This window comes from Mustela nivalis, assembly GCF_964662115.1.
Source record: "Mustela nivalis genome assembly, chromosome: 17".
NCBI classification, from domain to species: domain Eukaryota; kingdom Metazoa; phylum Chordata; class Mammalia; order Carnivora; family Mustelidae; genus Mustela; species Mustela nivalis.
The window spans coordinates 13,983,156-14,008,923 of record NC_139036.1 but is presented as its reverse complement, the minus strand read 5'-3'; the positions used below and the strand labels follow the sequence as shown (position 1 = coordinate 14,008,923).

The 25,768-nt window shown below is 43.3% G+C and overlaps 1 protein-coding gene across 3 annotated transcripts; it reads left to right on the top strand.

Annotated features, from left to right (window-relative positions):
- COPS3 (COP9 signalosome subunit 3) lies at positions 1-25,768 on the top strand. 3 transcript variants are annotated; one of them, XM_082706853.1, is made up of 12 exons: positions 1-185; positions 3,533-3,662; positions 5,649-5,761; positions 5,855-5,904; positions 8,064-8,156; positions 9,675-9,854; positions 13,604-13,744; positions 15,424-15,597; positions 17,516-17,602; positions 23,737-23,850; positions 25,049-25,129; positions 25,442-25,768. In XM_082706853.1, exons 1-12 carry the CDS (start codon positions 131-133, stop codon positions 25,493-25,495), a joined length of 1,272 nt encoding a protein of 423 aa, XP_082562979.1. In that variant the 5' UTR covers positions 1-130; the 3' UTR covers positions 25,496-25,768. The 3 variants fall into 3 exon arrangements, with proteins under 3 accessions (XP_082562979.1, XP_082562980.1, XP_082562981.1); XM_082706854.1 differs by lacking the exon at positions 3,533-3,662 and having other exon boundaries at positions 19-185; XM_082706855.1 differs by lacking the exons at positions 1-185; positions 3,533-3,662; positions 5,649-5,761 and having other exon boundaries at positions 5,883-5,904; positions 7,996-8,156.

Below are 25,768 nucleotides of genomic sequence, written 5' to 3'. Positions count from 1 at the left end.
GCTTGAGCCGGCGGAAGTGACGTCGGGTCGCTGTTGAGGCCCTGTGGAGGATCGGTGCGGCCCCTCCTCCCAGAGCGGCCGCCTTTTCCCGCGTGAGCTGCCTCTGCTGCTCGGGCCGCCGCGGGGAAACATGGCGTCTGCCCTGGAGCAGTTCGTGAACAGTGTCCGACAGCTCTCGGCTCAAGGTGAGGCCTTGGGCCGCTGGGCTGGGCCTGGGCGGGCCCTCCGGGCTGCGGGGACGGGCTTGCAACCCCAGCCGCCAGCGCGGACGGCTGGGACCTCCCTGTTCGTCCCGAGCCTGGTCTCCGGGGCCGGGCTCGCGGTTGTGGCGCTCAGATCACGGAGGGGTCGGGCGCGCTCTCGGTCTCCGTTGCTCTCTCGTCTGCCGCTCCGTGCGCTCGGCGACCCGGCCGCCTCCCGTCCCTGGGGCTGGCTAGACCCTCCTCCCCCCGGCCAGGGCCCCTTCCACCCGGGCGCTTCTCTTGACAGTTTTGGGGGCGTGACTTCCGCTGGCGCCTTCCCGAGCGCCGGTTGGCCCTTCGACCTCCCTTCTCTGTGGTGATTGGTGCACAGACTCGTCTGTCACAGTGGCGCCTGGCCGCCTCTGGACTAGGCCTCGGGCAGCAGGCGCGAGACGAATCCTTTCTGGGTGCCTTGGCTTGGAGGCTTGCCTTGGCCGGCCCCTCAGCTGCCGGCCGGCGCGCCCTCGGGAAGCCTCCGCGCCTGTTTTAGTCCGGCAGAGTGCCGAGCGAGCTCTCGCTTGTAGGGCTCCATTTCCAGGGGTGAAATGGTGACCAGTATTACTTAAATGTTCATGCCCTTTGGTTCATTCATCTCATCACCTGAATAGAGAATGCTGGACTCAGAAGTAAAGTAATTAGCTGAAGGCTGTGAAGGGCCCTTTAACCACACCGTTTCTTCATCTCTAAAATAAAAATATGTCCCTACTTCAAAGAAGTGTTGGGATTGAATGAGAGGAAGCCTGTACAAACATTTGAAACAGTACCTATTATATGCAGTGCAGTAGATGCAGTTATAAATTATGGCCAGCAGCTGTTAACTGTAAAGTTCTAGGAGCTACATGACCTTGGACATGTCAACCTTTAATCTCTTGAGTCTCTGTTTCCCCTTGTAAAAACGGAGGAGTGCTCTCACTGTTACTTTAAGTTAACTGATCGGGTATGAAGCCATGCTTAACGAAATATTTCTGGTTTCCCTTCATGATGGAAACGAGGTTCACAGGGAAGGCACAGACTTGCAGTCTCTGGCAATGAAGAAACCGTTCTTTCATTCATTTTTTATGCCACCAACTATTTGGCTTCTGCTTCCTGGGATGTACTATAGCTACTTAGATTTGGGTTGGAATCTTGTCAGTCACTTCCTGTGTAAGCCACTTAATTTCCCTGGGCCAGTTTTCTCACTTACAAAGTGGAACTGTTTAGCGTCAAGTGAGATTTCTCTGAAAGCTTTGTATGCTTGCTGTGCAAGTCACTGCTTTAGGCACAGTCTGCCAGGCAGAGATGAACATGATACTTCCACTGCCTGTGGCTTCTGTACTTCATGCTCACTGCATAGTAAATGTTTATGAGGTTTCTGTTCTTACTCAGAATTTTCTAATGTGGACCTTAAGCAAAGGGAATTTCATAATATCCAGCTTTCTTTGAGTAGAGGAAATCTCATTGGCCACATCTCTGATTGGGCTCATGTCAGAAGCACCCTGTGGCACTGAACTACCTTTGCCTCTCTCCTTGGCCCGCACTAGTTAACTATCTTAGGATTTCATAGTGACCCAGCTTTTAAGTCTCAACTCTGCATTGGTTACTTAATTGGGGGAAATAATGGACTGAAATGCTTATTTCTGTGTGTTTCGTTCCATCTCAAGTTTTATTTAGAGTAGTGAGTAAAAAAAGGGAGGCAGATTATTTGACTAGAAGAAGCTATTTCATATTTACCAGTGAGATTTGTGATAAAATGATGGCATTTCCCCTATTCAACTTGTGTTATCTTGAAAGATGATAATTAATTAGATCACAGGTATGAGGTTTTTGTTTTGTTTTGGTTTGGTTTGGTTTGGTTTTTTTTGCAGTGCATGTGATAATAGTATATTTATTTTTGGTGAAAATTTTAAATTACAGTAGGGAAGCCACAGAAACAAAATTACCAAAGCTCCTAGCTATAGTCACTTGGATTTTAAGTATTATACTTTTAAGTGCTTTTGGAGTTTTTGATAAGGAAAAAAAAGTCCCTTGGCTACTAAGTACAAATAGCTGATGTGTATAGCTTGAAGTTCAAAATGCAAAAGAGAAATTATAAAGGAGGAGACAAGAGGTTGTTGCCTGTGGACTTATATAAACCCATACATGCCAACCCCCTTGCCCCCGAAAGACAGCTAGTAGCATTTGGAAGTATAGAATGTGGCCATGGTGTCTGTTATTTGTATAACCCATCGAAATCAGTGAGTCTCCTGCAGAGTACCAACTCAGGCCTAATTAGATTCTATACCTTTTGTTAAAACAACATTTGGGGATATGAGAAAAATTAGTGGATCAATTTGGAGATTAAGTAACAGGCTGTTGATTGACGGGCTGGTAAGCACTGTATTCTGAAACTGGAGAAATGACACGGCCCATCGGCCTGACTTTATGTTAAATGACCTAACCACCACAACCCCAGGTGATGCAGAGAGGACACAGAGAGAACACATTTTCAAGTTAGCTGGGGGAGAGGGAATGATAGGAGGGTCCAAAGAAGACCCAGACTGATTGTTGAATGAAGTGTATGAATTGGTAGAAGAAGACCCAGGGGAACAGAGTGAAGGAGGGAAGACCAAGCATGGAGAAAAGGATGTGTAGAGACATAACATGACAGAGAACATGACATGTTGTCTGAATTTTCTGAGCTTGGCATGACCAGAGTAGGTGTGTGTGTTGAAAGGAGGAGGGCAGCAGAGGGTAAGGCTGGGGAAGCTCAGGGCCCTGTTAGCTGGCTGAGGGATTATACTTCTTAAATCATTTGGAGTTATTTGATTGAATTTTACATTTTGGAAAGATCCCACAGGTACCAGTATAGAGAATGGATTGGAGGAGAGAAAGAGCGAAGCAGGGGGATGGTTTCAAAGATTTATGATGTAGTCCAGGCCAAGAAATGATAAGGGTCTGAATTAAGGCAGGGGAGAGAAAAAGGAATGGAGCTAAGAGACTTAGGAAGTAAAATTATATTTGGTGACGTTTTGGATACAGAGAGGGAGATGAGAGTAGTGGTGATAGTAATGTGTACATTTCTGACTTGGGGAATGGAAGAGAGAACGGACGGAATGTGCAAACTTTCAGGGGCCAGAGGGAAATCGGAGGTCTAGTTTTGAGGTCATAGTCAAGGCCATTTCACATCTCTGGCCTTTCTGAGTCCTCGTTGGAAATGAGGGAGCTATAAGAAATCATAAAGTTATAGTTTGCTGGGGTATGAAGTCTGTGGTTAGAGTTTCTATAGTTTCTTAGTGCCGTAACTGAATGATAGTGTTATTCCTGTTTTCCAGGGCAAATGACTCAGCTTTGTGAACTGATCAACAAGAGTGGGGAACTCCTTGCAAAGAACTTATCCCATCTGGACACTGTGCTCGGGGCTCTGGATGTACAAGAGCACTCCTTAGGCGTCCTTGCTGTTTTGTAAGGGGCATCTTCTTTTACAGTTCTGTGCTTGCTAAACCTGAGTGCTCTGCACTTTCTGGCTGTCATTTTTTTTGGTGTAGAAAAGTAAACCGTGTAAACAACATTGCGCTCTTTTGCACAAGTATGCATTTAAGTCACCATAGTTAACATTTTCCTCATCCCAGCTAATCATGGTGTGTTGTATTTTCAGTTTTATAATTTTTCAATTGTTGTTTATGTTTATACACATTTTGAAATTTATTTTTAAAAATCAAACAGCTATCTCAATTGTGGGCTCTATGGTTTGCATGTGTCTGAATACTTTCTTCATGTAATCTGTCGAATTGTCCACATTTTTTACCTCAAAAAGCAAATAGGGAAGAGTGATGGCACAGGGCACGGTGTCAACACAGGGACATGTCGAGTGAAATTACCAATGATCCAAAGCAACATTGCTTCCAATTCCCTTCAAACAAGGCCAGGCTGGTCAAGACCAAATTAAATAGATCTTATTTCATTTAGGGTTCCTTGTAACTCTGTGTGCTTGACAGAATTCTTTTTCTCTTGATGTTTTAGTATTACAAATTGGGATGTTATGGTTGTCGTGAAAGTTGAAAACACTGTAAATAAACCCAGAGGAAATGGACTTCAAGCAGGGGTCTGGCTCACTGGCCCAGCAACTCTTAGGCAAAGATGTGTTAGAATAGAGTTTAGAGAGGAGACCGTCAGAATAAGTCTGGAGCTGTGGGCTACAATATGGTAGCCATTAGCCGCATGTGGCTCTTGAAACGTAAATTCATGAATGTGAACCCTTTGGTTCCACTGGCCATTTGTCAAGTACCCAGTAGCCATACATAGCTGCTGTGTTGGACAGCACATTTCTACCGTTGCAGAAGGTTCTTTTGGGATGATGCTGGCAGTTGAAGATTTCTACTGTGTGTGTTTGCTGGTTAAAACCAGATAGCACGCATGTTTTATGCACACACATACTTCCATGTTGATGAGTATCAAGGGAAGTCAAGTACAGGAAAGCATTTCGAAACTTGAAGGTATATCTTAAAACCTGGAGAGAACGTTGAACTTGTTTCTGAGTACCCTGGATTTGAATTATGAGCTTTCAGTTACAAATTGTGGGGCCCTGGGCTTCATATTTGTACTTAATAAAATGGAAACCACAGGGCCATAGGGACCAATTTTGAAGCCCAAATGAGATCGTTTGAGATACATTTTGACGAGAAGTTTGGTTACAGATACATGGTGACACAGTTAAGTCGGGTAATAAACACATAGACAGGAGAACAAATGGAAACATGTAGAAGCAGGTGTGTTCAAGCAGTAATATCCATCTCATTTTTCTTGAAGTTAGTTTCAGCAATTCATTTATTTGCAAAATAGAAGAGCTTGTAGATTACTTGTACGCAGTGCGGGAGCAGTAGTAACGTATCTGATTTCCTCCCCAAACCTGTCTCTGACCCGCTCTCAGAGTGTCGTTGAAAGGTCCCATCTGCCAAGTGACTCAGGGTGGATCATCCATGTCCTCCCTCCCCCCCCTTTCTGGCCTTCCCATCAGCTGGTTCTTTGTCCCAGATGGACCACAGAACCCTGTGACCCGGGGCCGCAGCCCTAGCCAGTCTGGTGCTCTCAGTCCTTGTCCCCCTTCAGTCTGTCCTCAGAGCAAGAACAACAACAACTGCTTTTCAAATGAGTAAATAGCCCTAAGCGCCTTGGTGCTCTAAAAAAAATGGTTTTGAAAATTTAGGGGTAGAAATTTATATTCAGTTCCCTCGTGAATATTAGACCACATGGTGTTTGGCCTCATTTGAGGGAGTTTTCTGTTCTTGATTGTGCCAAGAATTAGGTCAGTGCATTTCTTAGTTTTTTAAAAGATTGTGGCTCATTTACCTTCATTGAGCACTGGAGATTGGCTCACCTTCCGGCCTCAGTTGCTTCTTCGTTTCCACAGTGAAATATCAGGATGGATTGATGCTTTTCTCTTTCTTCCAGATTTGTGAAGTTTTCCATGCCTAGTGTTCCTGACTTCGAAACGCTGTTCTCACAGGTTCAGCTTTTCATCAGCACCTGTAATGGGGAGCATATTCGATATGCAACAGACACTTGTAAGCTCAGTAACACTTTGTTTACTTCCCACCGAATGCATTTTGCCTGACTAGCCATTGATGTTGTCAACATTTTGTCATTGCTCTTTCTAGTTGCTGGGCTTTGCCATCAGCTGACAAACGCACTTGTGGAAAGGAAACAGGTAAGCAATGTTATTCAAGTATTTCTGGTTACATTTTTTTTTTAAGATTTTATTTATTTATTTGACAGACAGAGATCACAAGCAGGCAGAGATGCAGACAGAGAGAGAGAGGGAAGCAGGCTCCCTGCTGAGCAGAGAGCCCAATGCAGGGCTCAATACCAGGACCCTAGGATCACGACCTGAGCCGAAGGCAGAGGCTTTAACCCACTAAGCCACCCAGGCACCCCTCTGGTTACATTTTTAAAAAATAGTTTTATTTATTTATTTGACAGAGAGCAAGAGCTCACAAGTAGGCAGAGAGGCAGGCAGAGAGAGAGGGGGAAGCAGGCTCCCCATCGAGCAGAGAGCCTGATGTAGGACTCGATCCCATGACCCCAAGACCATGACCTGAGCTGAAGGCAGAGGCTTAACCCACTGAGCCACCCAGGTGCCCTCTGGTTACATTTTAAAATCTGACTTACACAGTGAACTGAATTGTTAAAGTTCCAGCTTAGTACTGAGCACCCTGGCAAATGGGTGTAGTAGCCAAGCATTGGCTGTGGGGACAGCTAGCTCCTCCATCGGGTGAGGCTCCATCGGGAGTGCCTCAGGGCAGCCTGCTACTGCAGGTGGATGTTTCTGGAATTACTATCCTAGCGCACGTTTTATTGTAATATACTGGGGTTTTGTTTGTGCGCCCGTTTTGTTGTAATATACTGGGGTTTTGTTTGTTTGCTAGAACTCTTAACTTTTGGTTATGACATTTTAGCTTTACAAAAAGTGGCAGGAATAATATGAAGAATCCCCATGTACCTTTCACCCAGATTCTCCAGATGTTAGTATTATTTTACCGCACTTACTTACCTTTTCTTTTTCTTTTTTTTTTTTGAAGATTTTATTTATTTATCAGAGAGAGGGGGGGGGAGAGAGCGAGCACAGGCAGACAGAATGGCAGGCAGAGGCAGAGGGAGAAGCAGGCTCCCTGCTGAGCAAGGACCCCCGATGTGGGACTCGATCCCAGGATGCTGGGATCATGACCTGAGCCGAAGGCAGCTGCCTAACCAACTGAGCCACCCAGGCGTCCCATCTTTTCTCTCTCTGGCTTTTTTGTTTTGTTTTTTGAGCCATTGGAAAGAAAATTGCAGATACTTTGCTGCTTTTTTCTAAAATACTTCAATGACTGTTTCCTACAAATTAGGACATTCTCATATATAACCAGAATACAGTGATTGGTGTCAGGATCCTTTAAACAAATCTACTGATCTTATTCAGATTTTGCTGCTGGTTTCCCTGACGTCCTTTACAACAAAAGAAAATCTCCGATCATGAATTGCATTGGGTTGTCCTGTCTCTTTCATCTGCTTTAATCTGAAACAGATGTTTGGTCCTTATTTAACTTCCGTGATACAAGTTTTCATTTGGGTTTTTTTTTTCTTTTAAATTACTATTTGAAATTGAACTTTCAGATAGTGCTTGGAAGGAGATAAGACAGGAAGAACTATTTGGTGTTTTGTCAGAATATTAAATTGTGGTTTGAAAGAAATGGTTAAAAAAAAAAGTCTTTATTGAAAAAACCCACGTTAAGTTATTTAGTGATTTTAGAGTCACATCTCTTGTCCAGAAACTGACTACCTCACTTGAAACTCGGTCTTATTATTTATAATCAAGGCAAGAAATGGTCTGTTTATAAGTTATGGTATTAGTTTCAATAGGAATTTATTATCAGGTAAGAGATGGTGATGTTGGGCTGATCCCTAGACTGCCCTGTGGGAAGATGCCGACATCTTTCTCTACAGCTAAGTTTACTAAGCCATAGGCTCTTTATTGTAAATAACTTGGAATTTTTTTGTTTGTTTCAGTATAAATATAATGAACTGTTGATAAAGTAATACTCCTTTTTTTTGGGCAATACTGCTTTTGATTATTAATTTGCATTAAAAAAAAAGCTTTATGATTTAAAAAATCGTGCCGAATTACTCTAAAATAGTGTAAGAAATAGCTTAAGAAAATGTTTACTGATTGACTAGGGACAGAAATTTCCTGAAAGAGTATGGAAACCTCATATTGTTATTTAAAGGAACCTATCAATTAGTGTTATTTTTTATTTGTAAGTGACAACATAAGATCCAATGTGCTGCCATCTTTGAGAACTTATCTGAAAGAGATGTCATTTCTGACAGCCCCTGCGAGGAATTGGCATCCTAAAGCAAGCCATAGACAAGATGCAGATGAATACAAACCAGCTGACCTCAATACACGCCGATCTCTGCCAGGTGAGCCACCGAGGAGTGCGAGTCACCCTGAGGCAGAGGTGGGAGGTTGGTCATGGGGCATTATTGGTGGAGACTGTGATAGGTTCTAGAAGTTGAAAAATATACTCACTAACATTGTTAGGAAGGGAATTTTCAGCTGGCGGCTGCTGAACACACACTGTAGAGTGGGGCTCAGCCAGTAGGTTTGTGATGTGAGGAAACTGAGTCATTATTGGGTTTGATGTTAAGAATGTCCCAAGTCATTTTCTTTTTAAGGCATAATGGACCCTGAGAACAAATACAGGTAACTTCTTGCACCTTGAAGTGTTGCTCATTTTATTTTGTGTGGTTATAAGCCCAGAAGGCAAAAGGGAAGATGTGGAATGAAGTCTTCCTGCCACCCTGCTCACTAGCCACCCATCTCTTCTCTGCAGAGGAAATCCGTGTTCGTTTTTTGTGTATCCTTCCGAAGATATTTTGTGCCCACATAAGCAAATGTGTGCATTTTCTCTCTCTCTCTCTTTTTTTTTTTTAACACAAATAGCAATGATCTGTATGAACTCTTGTCTTTTTTCTACTCACTGTGTCTTAGAGAGGACTCCACTTCAATGCTTTACAGCTCTAGAGTATTCCATAAGACCGGGATGGGGGGGTTTCAACCAGCCCCATGGGGTGTAGATTGTCTTTAATAACATGGCACCCGGATTATTCCAAACACATAGTCTAGTATCACATCAAGGTGCTTTTCTTTACTTTTTAGCTTTTAAAAGCCTGTGGTGATTGAGGTATCATGTACACACAGTAAAGTGCGTGGTCCTAAACGCACAGCTCTGTGTCTACACCTAGATCCGCCCCTGTGCCAGCATTGCGCAGTCACAGGACGTTGCCGTGTGCTTGCCTTCTTGAGTTCAAATTGAGCAATTCCCTCTACTTACATACAGGATTTAGCAATTGAAAAGAAATAATTGAAGAGAAACTTCCATTTTTATCATTCCATACTGATCTCTTTCTCTTCTCTTTTTTTTTTTTTTTAAGATTTTATTTATTTATTTGACAGAGAGAGATTACAAGTAGGCAGAGAGGCAGGCAGAGAGAGAGAGGAGGAAGCAGGCTCCCTGCTGAGCAGAGAGCCCGATGCGGGACTCGATCCCAGGACCCTGAGATCATGACCTGAGCCGAAGGCAGCGGCTTAACCCACTGAGCCACCCAGGCGCCCTCTTTCTCTTCTCTTTAAAGAGAAAAAGGACTCACTTGTCTGGGCATCTGTGAACAGAATGGGTGCTAGGTGGGCTATGAATAGGTGCTTCCATTCGTCTGTGGAGTACTTTATCTCATAGCTGCTTTGCCCTTGTATAAAGAAATGCTGTTTTATTCTGAATGCTTAAGAAAATGGGGTACTGTGTCAACATTTAGAACATTTTTAATCAATAAAATGGTTTAAAATATTTTCTTGACCTTTCTGGAATCATGAATTTGCTCCTTCTGCTACAGCCTGCCAAGTACAATTAAAATGATGATGTAATATAAAATTTTTCACAGCTTTGTTTGCTGGCAAAATGCTTTAAGCCTGCCCTTCCATACCTTGATGTGGACATGATGGATATCTGTAAAGAGAATGGAGCCTATGATGCAAAGCACTTTTTATGTTACTATTATTATGGAGGGATGATCTACACCGGGCTGAAGAACTTCGAAAGAGCACTGTACTTTTATGAACAGGTAATCATCTCTCTAAATTCCCCAAGGTTGTGTTGAACTTGTGTGATCAGAGATGTATACAGCTGTAGTGGATTGACGTTGGGCCTCTGAGTTTTGGGTAGAGGTCCTTTCAAACACTGTTTCTCTGTCTTCAAGTAAACAGTGGCAAACTGTTCCTTAAGTTGAAGGGCAGTGGCAGTGGAGGGAGGAGCTCTGCTGCATGGGGTCTGATCGAGGCTTGCCGTTCACACCCTGTCTGATTCAGGTTAAGTTCTGTATATCACCTGACCTTTATAGCTCTGCAGAAAGAGGAGAGAGCGAACTGAATGATGTCCGAAGTGTCTTTTTGTTCTAAAACCATGTGTGGAGTTCTGTTGAATTTTATTTATTTTCATAAGTAAAACATACTCTTCTTTTTTTTTTTAAGGTTTTATTTATTTATTTGGCAGAGATCACAAGTAGACACAGAGGCAGGCAGAGAGAGAGGGAGAAGCTGGCTCCCCACAGAGCAGAGAGCCCGATGCGGGGATCGATCCCAGGACCCTGGGATCATAACCCAAGCCCAAGGCAGAGGCTTTAACCCACTGAGCCACCCAGCTACCCCATAAGTGAAACATTCTTATGTGGAAAACCCTTTCCTGCTTTGTGTCTTTATAATGGCCACTGGTGTGTGCAATGAGATACAGAATTTGGTAGAACTTTTTAGATTCTGAGAAAGAGATACAACATTGGCTAATACTAGTATTTTAAGAAATTTGTCAGAAGTTTATATTTTTTTTTTAAAGATTTTATTTATTTATTTATTTGTTAGGGACAGAGGGAGAGAGAGTGAGCAAGCATAGGCAGACAGAGAGGCAGGCAGAGGCAGAGGGAGAAGCAGGCTCCCTGCCAAGCAAGGAGCCCGATGTGGGACTCGATCCCAGGATGCTGAGCCACTGGGCCACTCAGCCAACTGAGCCACCCAGGCGTCCCAGAAGTTTATATTTCTTATTACATTCATAGCACACATTAAGGTAATAAAGGATAAAGGAACTCACAATTTAGTTGAAATGTTAACACATAAATAGGCGTGCGTGGCATGTGTCTCTGACGGAACATTGCCTCAGTGAGTGGGGGGTTGATAAATACTTAAGGGGACAGAGGGAAGAGTCACCAGAAGGTGCTGCCGGGCCTAGATGGTGTCATTAAAGGATGTGTATTGTCAGGGGCAGCTGGCTGGCTCAGTCAGTAGGACGTGCCACTCTTAATCTCGGGGTCTTGAGTTCAAGCTCCATGTTAGATATAGAGCTTATTCCAAAAAATGATGTCTGGTCAGGTAAAATCTTCAAGGTAGGGGTGCCTGGGGGGCTCAGTGGGTTAAAGCCTCTGCCTTCGGCTCAGGTCATGATCCCAGGGTCCTGGAATCAAGCCCCGCATTGGGCTCTCTGCTGGGCAGGGAGCCTGCTTTCTCCTCTGTCTTGGCCTGCCTCTCTGCCCACTTGTGATCTCTGTCTATCAAATAAATAAATAAAATCTTAAAAAAAAAAAAAAAAAATCTTCGGGTGCCTGGGTGGCTCAGTGGGTTAAGCCGCTGCCTTCGGCTCAGGTCATGATCTCAGGGTCCTGGGATCGAGTCCCGCATCGGGCTCTCTGCTCAGCAGGGAGCCTGCTTCCTCCTCTCTCTCTCTCTCTCTCTCTCTCTCTCTCTCTCTGCCTGCCTCTCTGCCTACTTGTGATCTCTCTCTGTCAAAAAAAAAAAAAAAAAAATCTTCAAGGTGACTTCTCTTTTAGAGTTTCAGAGTACAGAGTCAAAAGTTTGAGTTCTTCCCAAAATGATAAAGATACCTTGTAGCCACTGAGTGAATGATCGTTTTATAGCCCAGTATGGTAGCTGGTAACATACTGATGAGCCAGAAATACCAAGATGATGAGGGCCTTAAAAAGGCAGGCAAGTAACTAGTGCACTTGGGAAAAAAGCCCTAGCACAAGTAGTTGAAATGTTAAAAACAAAACATTTCTGATATAGATAGCTGCCTTATCCCTGAAAGCGTGTTTATATCCAGATTCTGCACTAGTGACAAACATTGTCTAGTGTTCATCTGCTTCATGCAGCTGTGTTTGATTAACACACAGGCAGCTATAGATGGCATTAGTACCTTAATTTTAGAAGATGATACAGATTTTTTTTTTTACTGCTTAAAAAAATTCCAAAAGGAAGATGTACTTACGGGAAAAAAATCAGATCATGCAGCATTATAGAAGCAAGAAGTGAAAGCAGCTGCACCTTCTCATGCCACATCACACATTGACCTACTTGAATGACTAGTCCTTGATTAGCGGGAATGTACGTTTCACTGTCAGAGCCGTGTTGTGGCAGGATTCCTTGTACGTGTATGTGCATGCACTTAGGTGACTGTTTCTGTAGAATCTAAATTCCTCACAGGCTCAGCGGTTTGGGTTTTGATTTGAAATATTTGCACTGACTTGGGTATGATATTATGACCTTCATAAATCCGGGCGAAACGATGTGGAAAGGCAGCCACAGAATGGAAGAAGATATTTGCAGATTCCATTTCTGAAAAGAGACTTGCAGCTAGAATATACAAAGACCTCTTACAACCCAACAATAAAAAATAAAAAAGAAAATTAAAAATGGTCAATGGATTTGAATAGGCATTTTTCCAAAGGTGACACACGACCAATAAATGCAAGAAAAGATACCATCACAGGGCCCCTGGGTAGCTCAGTGGGTAAAAGCCTCTGCCTTCAGCTCAGGTCATGATCCCAGGGTCTTGGGATCAAGCCCCACATCAGGCTCTCTGCTCAGCGGGGAGCCTGCTTCCTCCTCTCTGCCTGCCTCTCTGCATACTTGTGATCTCTGTCTGTCAAATAAATAGATAAAATCTTTAAAAAAAAATAAATGAAAGATACTCACCATGGCTAGTGGTCAAGGAAATGCAAATCAAATCCACAGTGTGGTATCAGTTCACACCCAGTAGGACGGCTAGAATGAAAAAGTGACAGTTAAGAATAACTAGCGTTGACCAGCAGGTGGGGAATTTGGGATCCTCAAACTGCCCATGAGAGTGTAGAATGGTGTGGCCACCATGGAAAACAGTCCAGAGTTCCTCAAAATGTTCAACCTAGACTTACCACCACAACCCAGCAATTCCACTCTTAGGAATATACCTGAGGGAAGCGAAGACACAGGGTTCCAGCAGAATCTGTATACTGATGTTCACAGCTGCCTTATTCTTAGTGGCCAGGCGGTGACACAACCCAAATGCCCATCAACCGAGGAGAGTAAACAAAATGTGGTCCAGCCATGCAGTGGTGTATGATTCAGCCACCAAGTAACTGCTACAACATGGATGAGCCTTGACAACAAGTGAAAGAAGCCGGTCCAGTCACAAAAGCCCCCATATTTATTATGATGCCATTTCTACGACATGTCCAGAATGGCAAATCCATAGAGACAAAGTAGAATGATGGTTGCCAGGGGCTGGAGGGAGGAGGGAATAGGGAGTGACTGCTGAGGAGTGTGGGGTTTCTTTTTGGAGAGATGAAGTGTTCTGAAATTATGTAACGGTCATAAATCTTTGGACAGCATGGTGAATATACCGAAAGCCTCAAAGAGTATACCTGAAAAGGGTCATTTTACAGCATAAGAATCACATCTCAAGAAAGATGGTATTAAAAATACAGGATGTGGAAGAATTGTTATTTAATTCAAGTGATACATATGGCTGATTCCCTTTCTGCTGTGTTGTGCTCTCTCTCCTGTTGCTCAGGCTATAACTACTCCTGCCATGGCGGTCAGTCACATCATGTTGGAATCCTATAAAAAGTATATTCTAGTTTCTTTGATATTACTTGGAAAAGTACAACAGCTACCGAAGTATACATCTCAAATTGTGGGTAGATTCATTAAGGTGAGTTTTTTTGAGTTGACGTCTTAGGTGGCTTGTTAAGTCTATAAGGAGATTATAATGATAACTAATTCTGTAATTTTCTTTCATAATGACATAGCTCTCCCAGCAACTTCAAGTTAGCAGACTTTTGATAAACTTAATAGCAGACACTTACTGTCTGGAGCCATATGCCCTCTGATCACCTGACTGGGGTGGAATGTTTCTTAGAAATTTGTTTTCAACCTTTAGCTTTGAGGGATTATTGCCATAGATGTTTAGGCTTCTATAAAGGTTGTTTAATTTTGTCATTGTTATTCTTCATTATAGTTTAGCAGAAATGCTAAAAGGGCAGTTTTGATTTTATTGAACTCAATCTGCCCAAGCGTGGGAAATCTTTCTAGAGCCCCTATATGAAAAACCGTAAGTTCTGTTCACGGAACTTTTGTTTTCACTGAAGACCCAGGTTTGGAATCACATTAAAAAACAATTATTTTTAAAAAAATGTTTTGCAATACATACTCATGGTTTATAATAAAAATGGGTAGTTCAAGAGGTCGTGAGGTCACAGTCATTTGGATAACAATTTTAACCCTGTTCTTTGTTGTATAGAACTCAAAATTTCAGGATATCAATTAGAAAATCTTTCAGTGAGAAGATTTTTATGCTGTCTTGTTGAAGATAGCTCAGTGTTCTTTGCTAAAGACCCTTATTGTGGTTCTTAGGGCTCTAGGCTGCCCCGTCACAGATTGGGGTGGGGGAAGAGGTGGTTAAGAGAGGTTCCTCGAATCCCATGGAAGAGTGATGGGCAGAGTAGGTTTAGGGTAGCCATTCTCAGATTGTTTTGGAGAACTACATGGCCCCTTCAGGTGGCCCTTGAGCTGGCCTATTTTAGTGAGAGTGTTGTTGTTTTTTAAAGATTTTATTTATTTATTTGACAGACAGAGATCACAGGTAGGCAGAGAGGCAGGCAGAGAGAGAGGGAAGCAGACTCCCTGCTGAGCAGAGAGCCCAATGCGGGGCTCGATCCCAGGACCCTGAGATCATGACCTCAGCCAAAGACAGAGGCTTAACCCACTGAGCCACCCAGATGTCCCAGTAATAGTGTTTTTATAAAGTATGTCTTTATGACTGCAGGATGTCATTCACAAGCATTAGTAGTTTTTTTATGAGGCTGTCAGTCTCAGTAAAGAGCACAGACTTCAGAGTAGAGACAGAGGTTTGAACCCAGTTTCTGCCTGTGCCCCTCATGACCACCCCTCATTCTCTCAGACCTCTGCCCCGATTTCTTAATATTTCAAATAGAGCATAATGTCTGTAAAATCCCTAAGGCAGCTCAGGGTCTTAGCAGGCCCTCAGCCGCTGTTAGTTCTCTTGTTCTGTCTTCTTTTCTCTTATCAAAAAAGAACAGATGGTCCTGTTGCATCCAGTGAGGGGTGTGTGTGTGTGTGTGTGTGAGAGAGAGAGAGAGAGAGAAAGTGTGCAAGAGATTTGAGAGTGCTGGAAGATTCTGCCTTCTTTTTTTCCCCCAGTGTAATCACGTATAAAAACTAGGCATTCGCCTTGGGTAAATTATAACTTGTTAGGGAACAGAAAAGGATATTGAATGTACTTGTTCAAAACATAGTAGCGTCTTCTTTTGCTTCCTATACGAAGTGTATATCTCTACTGCTTTAATCCAGTTTTTTGCTTTAAACCTGTAGCCTCTTAGCAATGCGTACCACGAGTTAGCACAAGTCTATTCAACCAATAATCCCTCAGAACTCCGCAACCTGGTGAACAAGCACAGCGAGACTTTTACTCGTGACAACAACATGGGCCTGGTGAAGCAGTGCCTGTCTTCTCTTTATAAGAAGAATATTCAGAGGCTAACCAAGGTGAGGCAAGTGGCGCCCTCAGATGGCCTCTCCTCTTCCCCTGGGGCCTCCCCCTCTTTTCTCCTTCTCCTCAGGGCTGAGGAAGCAGAGACAGGGACAGAGTGTGGCAGGACGTCTCTCCTAAGCAACAGCTCTTACAACTGATGACTTAGAAAGTGTTTGATTTATACCTTTTGGTCTTTCCAGGGCTAGAGCAGGGTATTTGAGAAGAGGAACAGGTGACAAGGAAGACAGGTAGGAGATACGGCTCCATGGGGAGGCAGAGAAAGGTAGCCTGAGAGGTAAACAGTGCCGTGGGTGGAGGGCGTGGAACTAATGATGCACACACGAGTGCCCTGTGACCAGTGTGGCGCCACCCGGGCTGTGTAATCTCTGTTCAAACTTCTTACCTGACGTGGCACTACCCTGACATTGCCACTTAGGCACAGCTGAATGGGCTCTGTGCAGAAGGTAGGCCAGTCACGCCATATTTGGTTTGAAAATGGAAGTAAGCTGATGGTTTCAGATGGTAGGAAACATGCTGATTACCAAGTGTTGAAACAGTACAAAAAAGTATAGAGGAAACATGAAATCTCAGGTGACTTCCAAAGGCCCAGGCTTACAGGTAGTAGGAAACGGAGAGCAGCTTCAAGCTATAGGATTGCTTTTATCTCCTGAGAAGGAGTCTAGTCAGATGCAGCAGTGGGACAGGGTGTAGAGGCAGAGGAGCCAGAATAGGGGGTGTCTGTTGCTAGGCGACCTAGTGGTGGGAAGGCTGCTGGGCTCTGGGTGGAGGATATGACAGTGGGAGGACCTGGAGAAGCCAGAGAGTGGTAAGGAGGGGAGGTCTTGGAGCCAAGTAGGCCAAGCAAGGATATAGGAAATTTAAGTCTTCACTTGGGTTAAACTGCTGTGTACTTCTTTAAAAATTAACAATAATTTCATTTTCTTGGATGCTACTCTCTGAACTAAAGTAGATATAGATTTAAAGTAGATGTAGATTGGCTTATTAAAGATTTTCAGCCTCGGGGTTTTAACATGCCCTGCTCTGAAAAGGCCATTGCTATAAATAATGCCAGCTTTCCTTAAAAAAGATTTCTCTTAATGTGTTCCCAAAAGGCGACATTTTCCAGTCTCCAATGGAGCAGAGGTAAATACTGGCTTCCTCCTAATCCCCCACGTGGTTTACACATTTTAGCTTTGAATCTTGAAGAATGTCTGTGATATTGTCAATTACATTTAATAGGCAATACATTTACAATACAACATTCAAAGATACAAAAACCTCCATCTGGTTTCCATACCCTAGCCCACCCCTCTTCTTTCTTCAACCTGCATTACCAGTTTCTAGGGTGGACTTCTAGAGCTTTTCTGTGCACAGAACACACATGCACGCACACCGCCCTCTCTCACAGATACACACATTCTCTTTCCCTTCATTTACACACTGCACCTTGCACCCTATTCATTCTCCTTTTTTATATTTAATGGTATACATTATCATCTCAGATTCTCTTTCAGTCCATGAGAAGTACCCTTGCTTTTTCTCTTTTTTTTTAACAACTGTGTTGGAGTCTGTTGGTGCAATTATACCGGACTGCACCAACCTGCCCTCTGTTAGTGGACATTTAAGTGGTTCTAGGCCTTTGCTCTCGCAGATGGTGCTGTAGTAAATAACTGAGTGTGTACGAGTGTGTAAGTCTCTCAGGCACAGAGGGAAGTGTGTGCAGGACACATATCTGGAGGTCATGACTCCTCTAGGAAACTGATGACCACAGCCACAGGCTTCATCAACTTCAAGTCATCTTCACAACAAAAAATTACTTTGCACAGTCATGGAAAGCAGGTTTTCAGTGATTAAGTAGAGTTCTGTACACATTTAATAAAACGTATGTCCTCAGTTGTTTTACCTGTGATTAATTCTACTTCTGAATTTCAGACCTTTTTAACATTGTCGTTACAAGATATGGCAAGTCGTGTGCAGTTATCTGGACCTCAGGAGGCAGAGAAATATGTCCTACACATGGTGAGTGTGCTTTCACTTTTAAAAACTGAATTAGTGAATTTTTGTCCCTATAAAGGTCATAGATATTCATTATAGGAAATACCAAAAAAGAGAGAGAGGGATGCCTATGGTTCAGTTGGTTAAGTGGCTGCCTTCAGCTCAGGTCATGATCCCTCAGCAGGGAGCCTGCTTCTGTTTTTTCCTCTGCCTGCCACTCCCCCTGCTTGTGCGCTCTCTTTCTGGCAAATAAATAAATAAAATCTTTAAAAAGGGGGGGCGGTGCCTGGGTAGCTCAGTGGGTTAAAGCCTCTGCCTTCAGCTCAGGTCATGATCCCAGGGTCCTGGGATCAAGTTCCATATCATGCTCTCCGCTCAGCAAGGAGCCTGCTTCTGTCTCTCTCTTTCTCTCTCTCTCTGCCTGCCTCTCTGCCTACTTGTGATCTCTGTGTGTCAAATAAATAAAATCTTAAAAACAAAAAAAAGAAAGAAAGAGCGGGACATCCAAAAAAAGTCAGAGTCAACCTCTGGACATTTTGGTTTACTTCCTTAAAAGCTATGGGGTTTTTCAGTCTTATGTACTCATATGATACGTGATATGATACACATGGAGTGTCCTGTTAAAATTTTAAAACACTTGTGAAATAGTTTACATGTACCAAGAGTCATAAAGCAGTGCTGCTCAATGTGCTGATCCATGAGGAAGTCATGAACTTGTGCCCCTGTGTAGGGTGGGGCATTGCTGCCCACATCAAGGATGTCCTGTTCAGCTAGAGGGTGACAGCCGTTGACTGGGATCTGACTTGAGCCCCTCCTTGTGGGCCATCATCGTTCATGATCACACTTAGAGCAATGGCGGCAATAAATGGGGCTAAAGCAGGCCCCATCTCAGTACCTGCCTTCAGAAATCAGATATTACGGTTATCCCTGCTGGTAACGTCCCAGTTACATCTCTCCACTCCCCAAATTTGGATAAGCATCATTTAAATGAGTACATGGTAGGGGCACCTGGGTGGCTCAGTTGGTTAAGTGTCTGCCGTGAGCCCCAGGTCAAGCTCCCTGCTCCGTGGGGAGTCTGCTGCTTCTCCCTCTACCCCCGCTCCCCACTCATGCTCTCTGTCTCTCAAAAAATAAATAAAATCTTTAAAAATAAATAAACAAGTATATGGTGACCCAGCAAGTTGATAAATTGTAATCCACCTCCCTGTTCAGTTTTGAAAATATGTGGCTCTGATCCGATCCATCAAACCAGACTTGCATCCTCCACCCAGGTCAGGCAAATCTTGAGTGTTGCAAGGCAGCAGTTTATATTTTTCTGCTAATGATCTCCCCTCTGATTTCAGGAGTGCTGCCATATCAGGATTAGGATAATGGTCATAGTAAAACGATTTTCCCTTGTGATAATGGAGTATTTTACTTCCATAATGCAACGTACAGATGTTGAGGTATTTTTCTTCAGCGCAGTTCTCAGAGCACACACACGCGTCCCAAACAGACAAAATCTGTCTGACATGACCAACCTTGGAATGCCTGTCAAGAACACCTTGCTAAGTAAACCCCGCAGGGCTTACACAGACTGAGTGCGCATAGTGCCCCCAGGAAACTCATTCTTGGGTGGGTGAGAAGAAATACACGAATGTGTATGACACCTGCACGGACTCATGAGCTAGGGATATGCTTTGAGGGATCAAAGGAGAGGGATGGGTTTTGAACCCTGTGTGACCAACCCAGACAGAGCCTCACAGGCTCTGGATCAACCAGGAGTGTTTTGTCTGCCAGGGGACATTTGCCAGTGTCTGAAGATATTTTGGTTGTCACAGTTAGGGGTGCTAACATCTAGTGGGTAGAGACCAGAGATGCCACTTTCCATCCTGCAATGCGGAGGACCATCACACAGCAGACAGCGATCCGGCCCAGGAGATCCATACTGCCCAACAACGGTGTGAGCCCAAGACTCGCTCTAGAGTATAAAGTCTATGAGGGCAGGGATTTTTTTTTTTTAAATAAGACAAAATTTTTTAGAGCTGTTTGAAGTTCATAGCAAAATTGAGGGGGAAGGTAGAGATTTCCCATATGCACCCCGCACATTCTCAGCTTTCCCCATTAACAGCAGCCCTCACAGGAGTTGCGCTTGTGTTACAGTTGCTGGACCTCTCCAAACGCATGGTCATTCAGAGTCTCTACGTGAGGCTCACTCTTGGAGGTGTACATTCTGTAGATTTGGACAAGCGTATAATGACATGCATGGAGCCATTGTTGCGGTGTCACGCAGAGCTCTGTTTACTGCCCTAGAAATCTGTGCGCTGCCTTTCTGTCCCACCCGTGGCAACCACTGATCTTGTTTATTGTCTCCATAGTTTTCCTTTTTCCAGAATGTCATGTAGTTGGGATCCTACAGTATGTAGCCTTTCTGCATTGGCTTATTCCATTTAGTATCAAAATTTAAGGTTCCTCAGTGTCTTTTCATGGCTTGATAGCTCACTTCCTTTTAGTGCTGAGTAACGTTCCATTGCCTGGATGTGGCACAGTTTATCCGTTCACCTCCCGAAGGACATCTCGGTTGCTCTCAAAGTTTGGCGATTATGGTAAAGCAGCTGTAAACATCCATGTCAGGTTTTGTGTGGATGTATGTCTTCAGCTCGCTTCCGTAAATGCCAGCGAGTCTGATTGCTGGGTCATGTGGTAAGATTATGTTTAGTTTTGTAAGAAGCTGCCAAACTCTCCCGAAGTGGCAGCACTATTTTACGTTCCCACCAGCAATGAAAGAGAGGGCCGATTGGCCCTCGTCCTCGGTAGCATTTGATATACCTTCTTTGGTAAGGTATCTGTTTGGGTCTTTGGCCTATTTTTTAATCTATTTGGTTTTTTTGTTGTTGTTGAGTTTTAAGAGTTCTTTGTATATCTTTTTCTTTCTTTCTTTCTTTCTTTCTTTTTTTTTTAAAGCTAATCTCTATGCCCAGCGTGAGGCTCGAACTCACGACCCCTGAGTTCAGGAGTCGCATGCTCCACTGACTGAGCCAACTATGCCAGTTCTGTGTGTATTTGTATATAACAGTTCTTTGTCAGATGTGCCTTTTGCAAATGCTTTCTCCCCATCTGCGGTCTGTCTTCTCATCTTGACATTGTGTTTTTCAGAGAGAAGCTTTTCATGTTAATGGAGCCCAGCCGATCAATTCTTTCTTTCATGAATTGTGTCGTTAGCATTATATCTAAAAAGTTACCATCACACCCAAGATCATCTAGGTTTTCTCCTACATTTTCTTCTGGGAATTTTGCAATTTTGCATTTTACCTTTAGATCTGTGACCCATTTGAATTAATTTTTGTTAAGGATGTAAGGTCTGTGTTTTTGCATGTGGATATCCAGTTGTACCAGTATCATTTGTGGGAAAGGCCACCTTTGCTCCATTGTCTCGCCTTTGCTCTTTGTCAGAGATCTGTTGACTATTTACATAGGCCAATTTCTGGACTCTCTCTTCTTTTTTTTTTTTTTTTTTTAAGATTTTATTTATTTATATGACAGAGAGACAGAGATCACAAGTAGGCAGAGAGGCAGGCAGAGAGAAAGGGGGAAGCAGGCTCCCTGCTGAGCAGAGAACCCAATGTGGGACTCGATCCCAGGACCCTGAGATCATGACCTGAGCCGAAGGCAGAGGCTTAACCCACTGAGCCACCCAGGTGCCCCTGTATGGTTCTTTTTGATGCATTGTTGGATTTGCTTTTATTTTCTTCAGGAGTTTTACATGTGTGTTCATGAGAGATACTGGTCTCAAATTTTCTTTCCTGTAATATCTTTGGTTTTAATATTAGGGTAATGCTGGCCTCATAGAATAAGTTGGGAAGTATTCCCATAGAATAAGTTGGGAAGTATTGCTTCTGTTCTCTGAAACAGACTACAGATTGGTATAATTTCTTCCTAATCATTCAGTAGAATTCACCAGTGAATCCTTCTGGGTCTGGTGCTTTTTGTTTTAGAAGGTTATTACTTATTGATTCAATTTCTTTTTTTAAAAGCTTTTATTTATTTATTTGACACAGTGAGAGAGGGTGAGCAGAAGCAGGGGAAGCAGCAGGCAGAGGGAGAGGGAGAAGCAGGCTCCCCACTGAGCAGAGAGCCCGATGCGGGGCTTGATCCCAGGACCCTGAGATCATGACCTGAGCCAAGGGCAGACACTTAACCCACTGAGCTACCCAGGTGCCCCAGATTCAATTTCTTTAATAGATATTGGCCTATTCAGATTGTATGTTAGGGATTTTTTTAAGGAAACATTTTTTTGAAATACAGCCTGCACAGAGAAAACTTACACTGCAGTGTATAGCCAAACACATTCCACAAAAAGAAGACATCGGTGAAAGCAACACCTAGGTCAGAAAGCAGAGTGTTTCAGCACCCCAGGAACATCTCTCCTGCCTGCTTCCAGCCCTGCCCCTGGCTAGAAAGGTATTACCCTGACTTCTCACATCTTAGTTTGTATTTGTTTTTTAGCTTTATACAGAAGGATGTGTACAGGACATACTTATTTGGGTCTGCTTTTTTTGCTTGATATTATGAGCGAAATGTTGCATGTGCTTTCCTTCATTTTCAGGGCTACAGTATTTCACTGTGTGAGTATACTTTCCCGTTAATTAGATGGACATTTGGGTTGTTTCTAGTTCTGGTTACTACGAAAAGAACTACTGTGGTAAACATAGGTTTGGGTTTTATTCGGGTATAGTCCACCCACGTATTTGTTTTTATTTTGTTTTGTTTTTAATATCTAATGTATTATTTGCTTCAGGGGTGCAGGTCTGTGACTCATCAGTCTTACATAATTCACAGCGCTCCCCAAAACATGTTCCCTGCCCCGTGTCCCCACCCAGCCACCCCCTCCCTTCCACCCACTCCCCCAGCAGCCCTGTTTGTTTCCAGAGATTAAGAGTCTCTTATGGTTTGTCTCCCTCTTTAGTTTCATCTTGTTTCAGTTTTCCTTCCTTTCCCTATGATACTCTGTCTTGTTTCTCAAAATGCTCATATCAGTGAGATCGTAGGATGATTGTCTACCTGTGTTTTAAAGAGTTGGCTGTCTGTGATCACACAGAGAGTGATGTTGACTACGTGAGCCTGGTTGCCGTTACATAAGTAGCATCTGTCCTTTCCAAAGCTTAAATGTGGAGCAATGTGTTAAGAATCCTAATAATACCTTCATGAGACTTCCTGGTTTCTCACTGTCTAACTTTCTGGACAGGATTTGGCTCTAAGGGCCAGTCAAATAAATCCCCAGTCACTGAGGCAAATAAACAAACATAGACCTTGAAAATACCTTGGAATCAGCGTTAGCAGAAAAATTTTCCTCAAGGAGCCAAAGAGAATTTATAGTAGGGTGTCTTAGGGTTTCGCAGGTGAAGATGCAAGGCCCTTTGCCAGCACTGTGCTGGGTGATGCAGGAAACAAAAGAAGCATATGCGGTCTGGTATGATATGTCCATGTGTCTTATACGAAATGTCCAGAGCAGGCAGATGCACAGATCCACAAGTAGATTGGTGGTTGTAAGGAGCGAAAGAAGATGAGAAAAGGAGACACTACTCCAACGGATACAGGGTTTTCTCTTGGGTGACGAAAATGTTTTGGAACTAGATAGAAGTGGTTGTTACATTACAAATTACACTGTATTGTTCACTTTATTATTTTTTTAAAGATTTTATGTATGCATTTGAGAGAGAGCATAAGCAGGTAGGGGTGGAGGTGGCAATGAGAGAACGAGGGAGAAGCAGACTCTTTGCTGAGCACGGAGCCTAACGCAGGAGCCTGACACAGGGCTCCATCCCAGGACCCCAGGGTCATGACCTGAGCTGAAGGCAGACACTTAACTGACTGAGCTACCCAGGCATTCCTGAATTGTTCACTTATAAAATGGTTAATTTTATATTATGTGAAACTTACCTCAATAAAAAAAATTGCAAGGGCAGATGTGTGTGGATGTGTGTGTGTTTTGCACCCCTTAGCATCTATAATGGTGCTAAGCACGTAGTAGGTGTTCAGTAAATACTGAATGAACAGATAGTGCTTAAAAATACATACAAATTTATTGCTATTTGTCCTTTCCCCTGATTATATTGAAACACTGTAGATATATAAAGTATCTGGGTCTAAACTACTTTCCTGATTTCTTTTTTTGACAGATAGAGGATGGTGAAATTTTTGCAAGTATTAATCAGAAGGATGGTATGGTCAGTTTCCATGATAACCCTGAAAAATATAATAACCCAGCCATGCTTCATAACATCGACCAGGAGGTAAATACGAACACCAGATTTTGATTTGTTTGTTTGTTTTGATTGATGTTTGAGATGCTCTATTTGAAATACTGCCTCTGTGCTCCAGGACAATTTTCGTTTTAACTACAGGTAGTTCCCAACTAGTTTCTAGGAACATCTTCATTCCTAGAAAGTTACTTTGAAAACAGGCATTGCTTCAACTTCTCCCAGATTGTATGATTATAAGTAAATGGTGGGTTGGATTTCCTGTCAGCTCACCAGAGCCTAGTTTAGCTACTAAAACACTTTAGGGTCTTACAATGGGTACAATTTTATTCACACCCAACCACCATTTATTATGTAGAGCCTCATTCCTGCAGGAAGGTGCACTGAGATTCCTGGTCCAGGTGGGAGGGAGCGGGGCAGCTGGGAGAGGAGGGCCATGCCGCCTTTCCCAGGCAGCAGCTGAGGGCTGGAGCAGGGTCCCCTTTGCGGCTCTTGAGATCGTGCTGCTCTTAGTGCCCCTCTGGGTTCAAGCCATGAGTTGGGACTGTGTGGCCAGTCTGCATTTCTTACGTCTAACATTAAATCTCAGAAGCCTAGGGGCGCCTGGGTGTCTCAGTGGGTTAAGGCCTCTGCCTTCGGCTCAGGACATGATATCAGGGTCCTGGGATTGAGCCCCGCATTGGGCTCTCTGCTCAGCAGGGAGCCTGCTTCCCTTCCCCTCTCTCTGCCTGCCTCTCTGCCTACTTGTGATCTCTGTCAAATAAATAAATAAAATCTTTAAAAAAATTTTTTTTAATAAATAAATCTCGAAGCCTAAAAGCAATGAAGAGTAACATAGTATACTCCCACACTCCCTTTTTTGCAGTTTAAAATCCAAAAGCCCCTGAAAACTGAAGGTTTTTGGTAACTCAGTGTGATGGCACATTTCACCCAAAATGATGTGTGGTCTTTATCCTGCTTAGTGTGCATATTTTTAGGTTTCACTTCTCAAATATTAATGTGTTTGATTATGGGGTGCCTCCCTAGATCCCGCGGGGGTGTTAGTTAATATGTAGAAGTTATATTCTGTTAACTTTCTGCATTCAAAAAATTCTGATTCCAAAACCTGTGTAGCCCCAGTGTTTCAGATCATGAGACTGTGAACCTGTAGGACCCATATTAATACTCAAGGTTAAAAAGGAGGTAAATGGACCTAAACTCACTAACAACCTTCAAATGTGTCTCTCACCAGATGCTGAAGTGCATTGAGCTGGATGAGCGACTGAAGGCCATGGATCAGGAGATCACCGTGAACCCCCAGTTCGTACAAAAGGTGACTAGCGTTCCCGTCATTAAATCGACTTGGCTTGGGTAGAAAAGGAGAGGTATTTCCTCATCAGGAATGTGAACTTGATTTGAGGTTAAATGTTTAATTGCCCAAATTTCTTGAAAATCTTTGTCACTAAGTTCACAGAGAGATTCACTGAGAGCATTTTCAAACTACAGTCTGGAAGTTTGCAAACTACAGCCTCTTCATTTGCACACAGGGTGACTGTCCTTGGGAAGGAGTGGGTGTGCTTGTTCGGGGCTGGTGGGAAACCTTTGACTAGAGCAAACATAAATGGATTGTCTCTCTCCTTTACAGAGCATGGGATCACAAGAAGATGATTCTGGAAACAAACCATCTAGTTACTCTTGAAACTAACATCCATCCTGAGTTAGATGAGAGAAATTTATCACCTTGGCCAGTGGCACGTGTTAGGAGGGCAGCAGGGAGGACCAAGCCTGTTTGACCTGGACATTAAGAGATTACATTTTGTTTTGACATCTTCAGTCCTATGTGCTTTAAGAAAACCATTCTCTCTGCCACGAAAGGAAAAAAAAAAATCCAAACTTCAAAGTCTGTTGTGGATTTATTTATCCTCAGATTAATGTTGTTATTGCATTAAATCTACCTTTTTGTTTTAAATTA

Bases quoted from the DNA above. Each gene is read 5' to 3' on its own strand.
- COPS3 (XM_082706853.1), top strand. From the start codon at position 131: ATGGCGTCTGCCCTGGAGCAGTTCGTGAACAGTGTCCGACAGCTCTCG. The intron at 3,663-5,648 runs GTAAGGGGCATC...TCTTTCTTCCAG, and splicing joins TTAGGCGTCCTTGCTGTTTT to ATTTGTGAAGTTTTCCATGC. The intron at 25,130-25,441 runs GTGACTAGCGTT...TCTCCTTTACAG, and splicing joins ACCCCCAGTTCGTACAAAAG to AGCATGGGATCACAAGAAGA.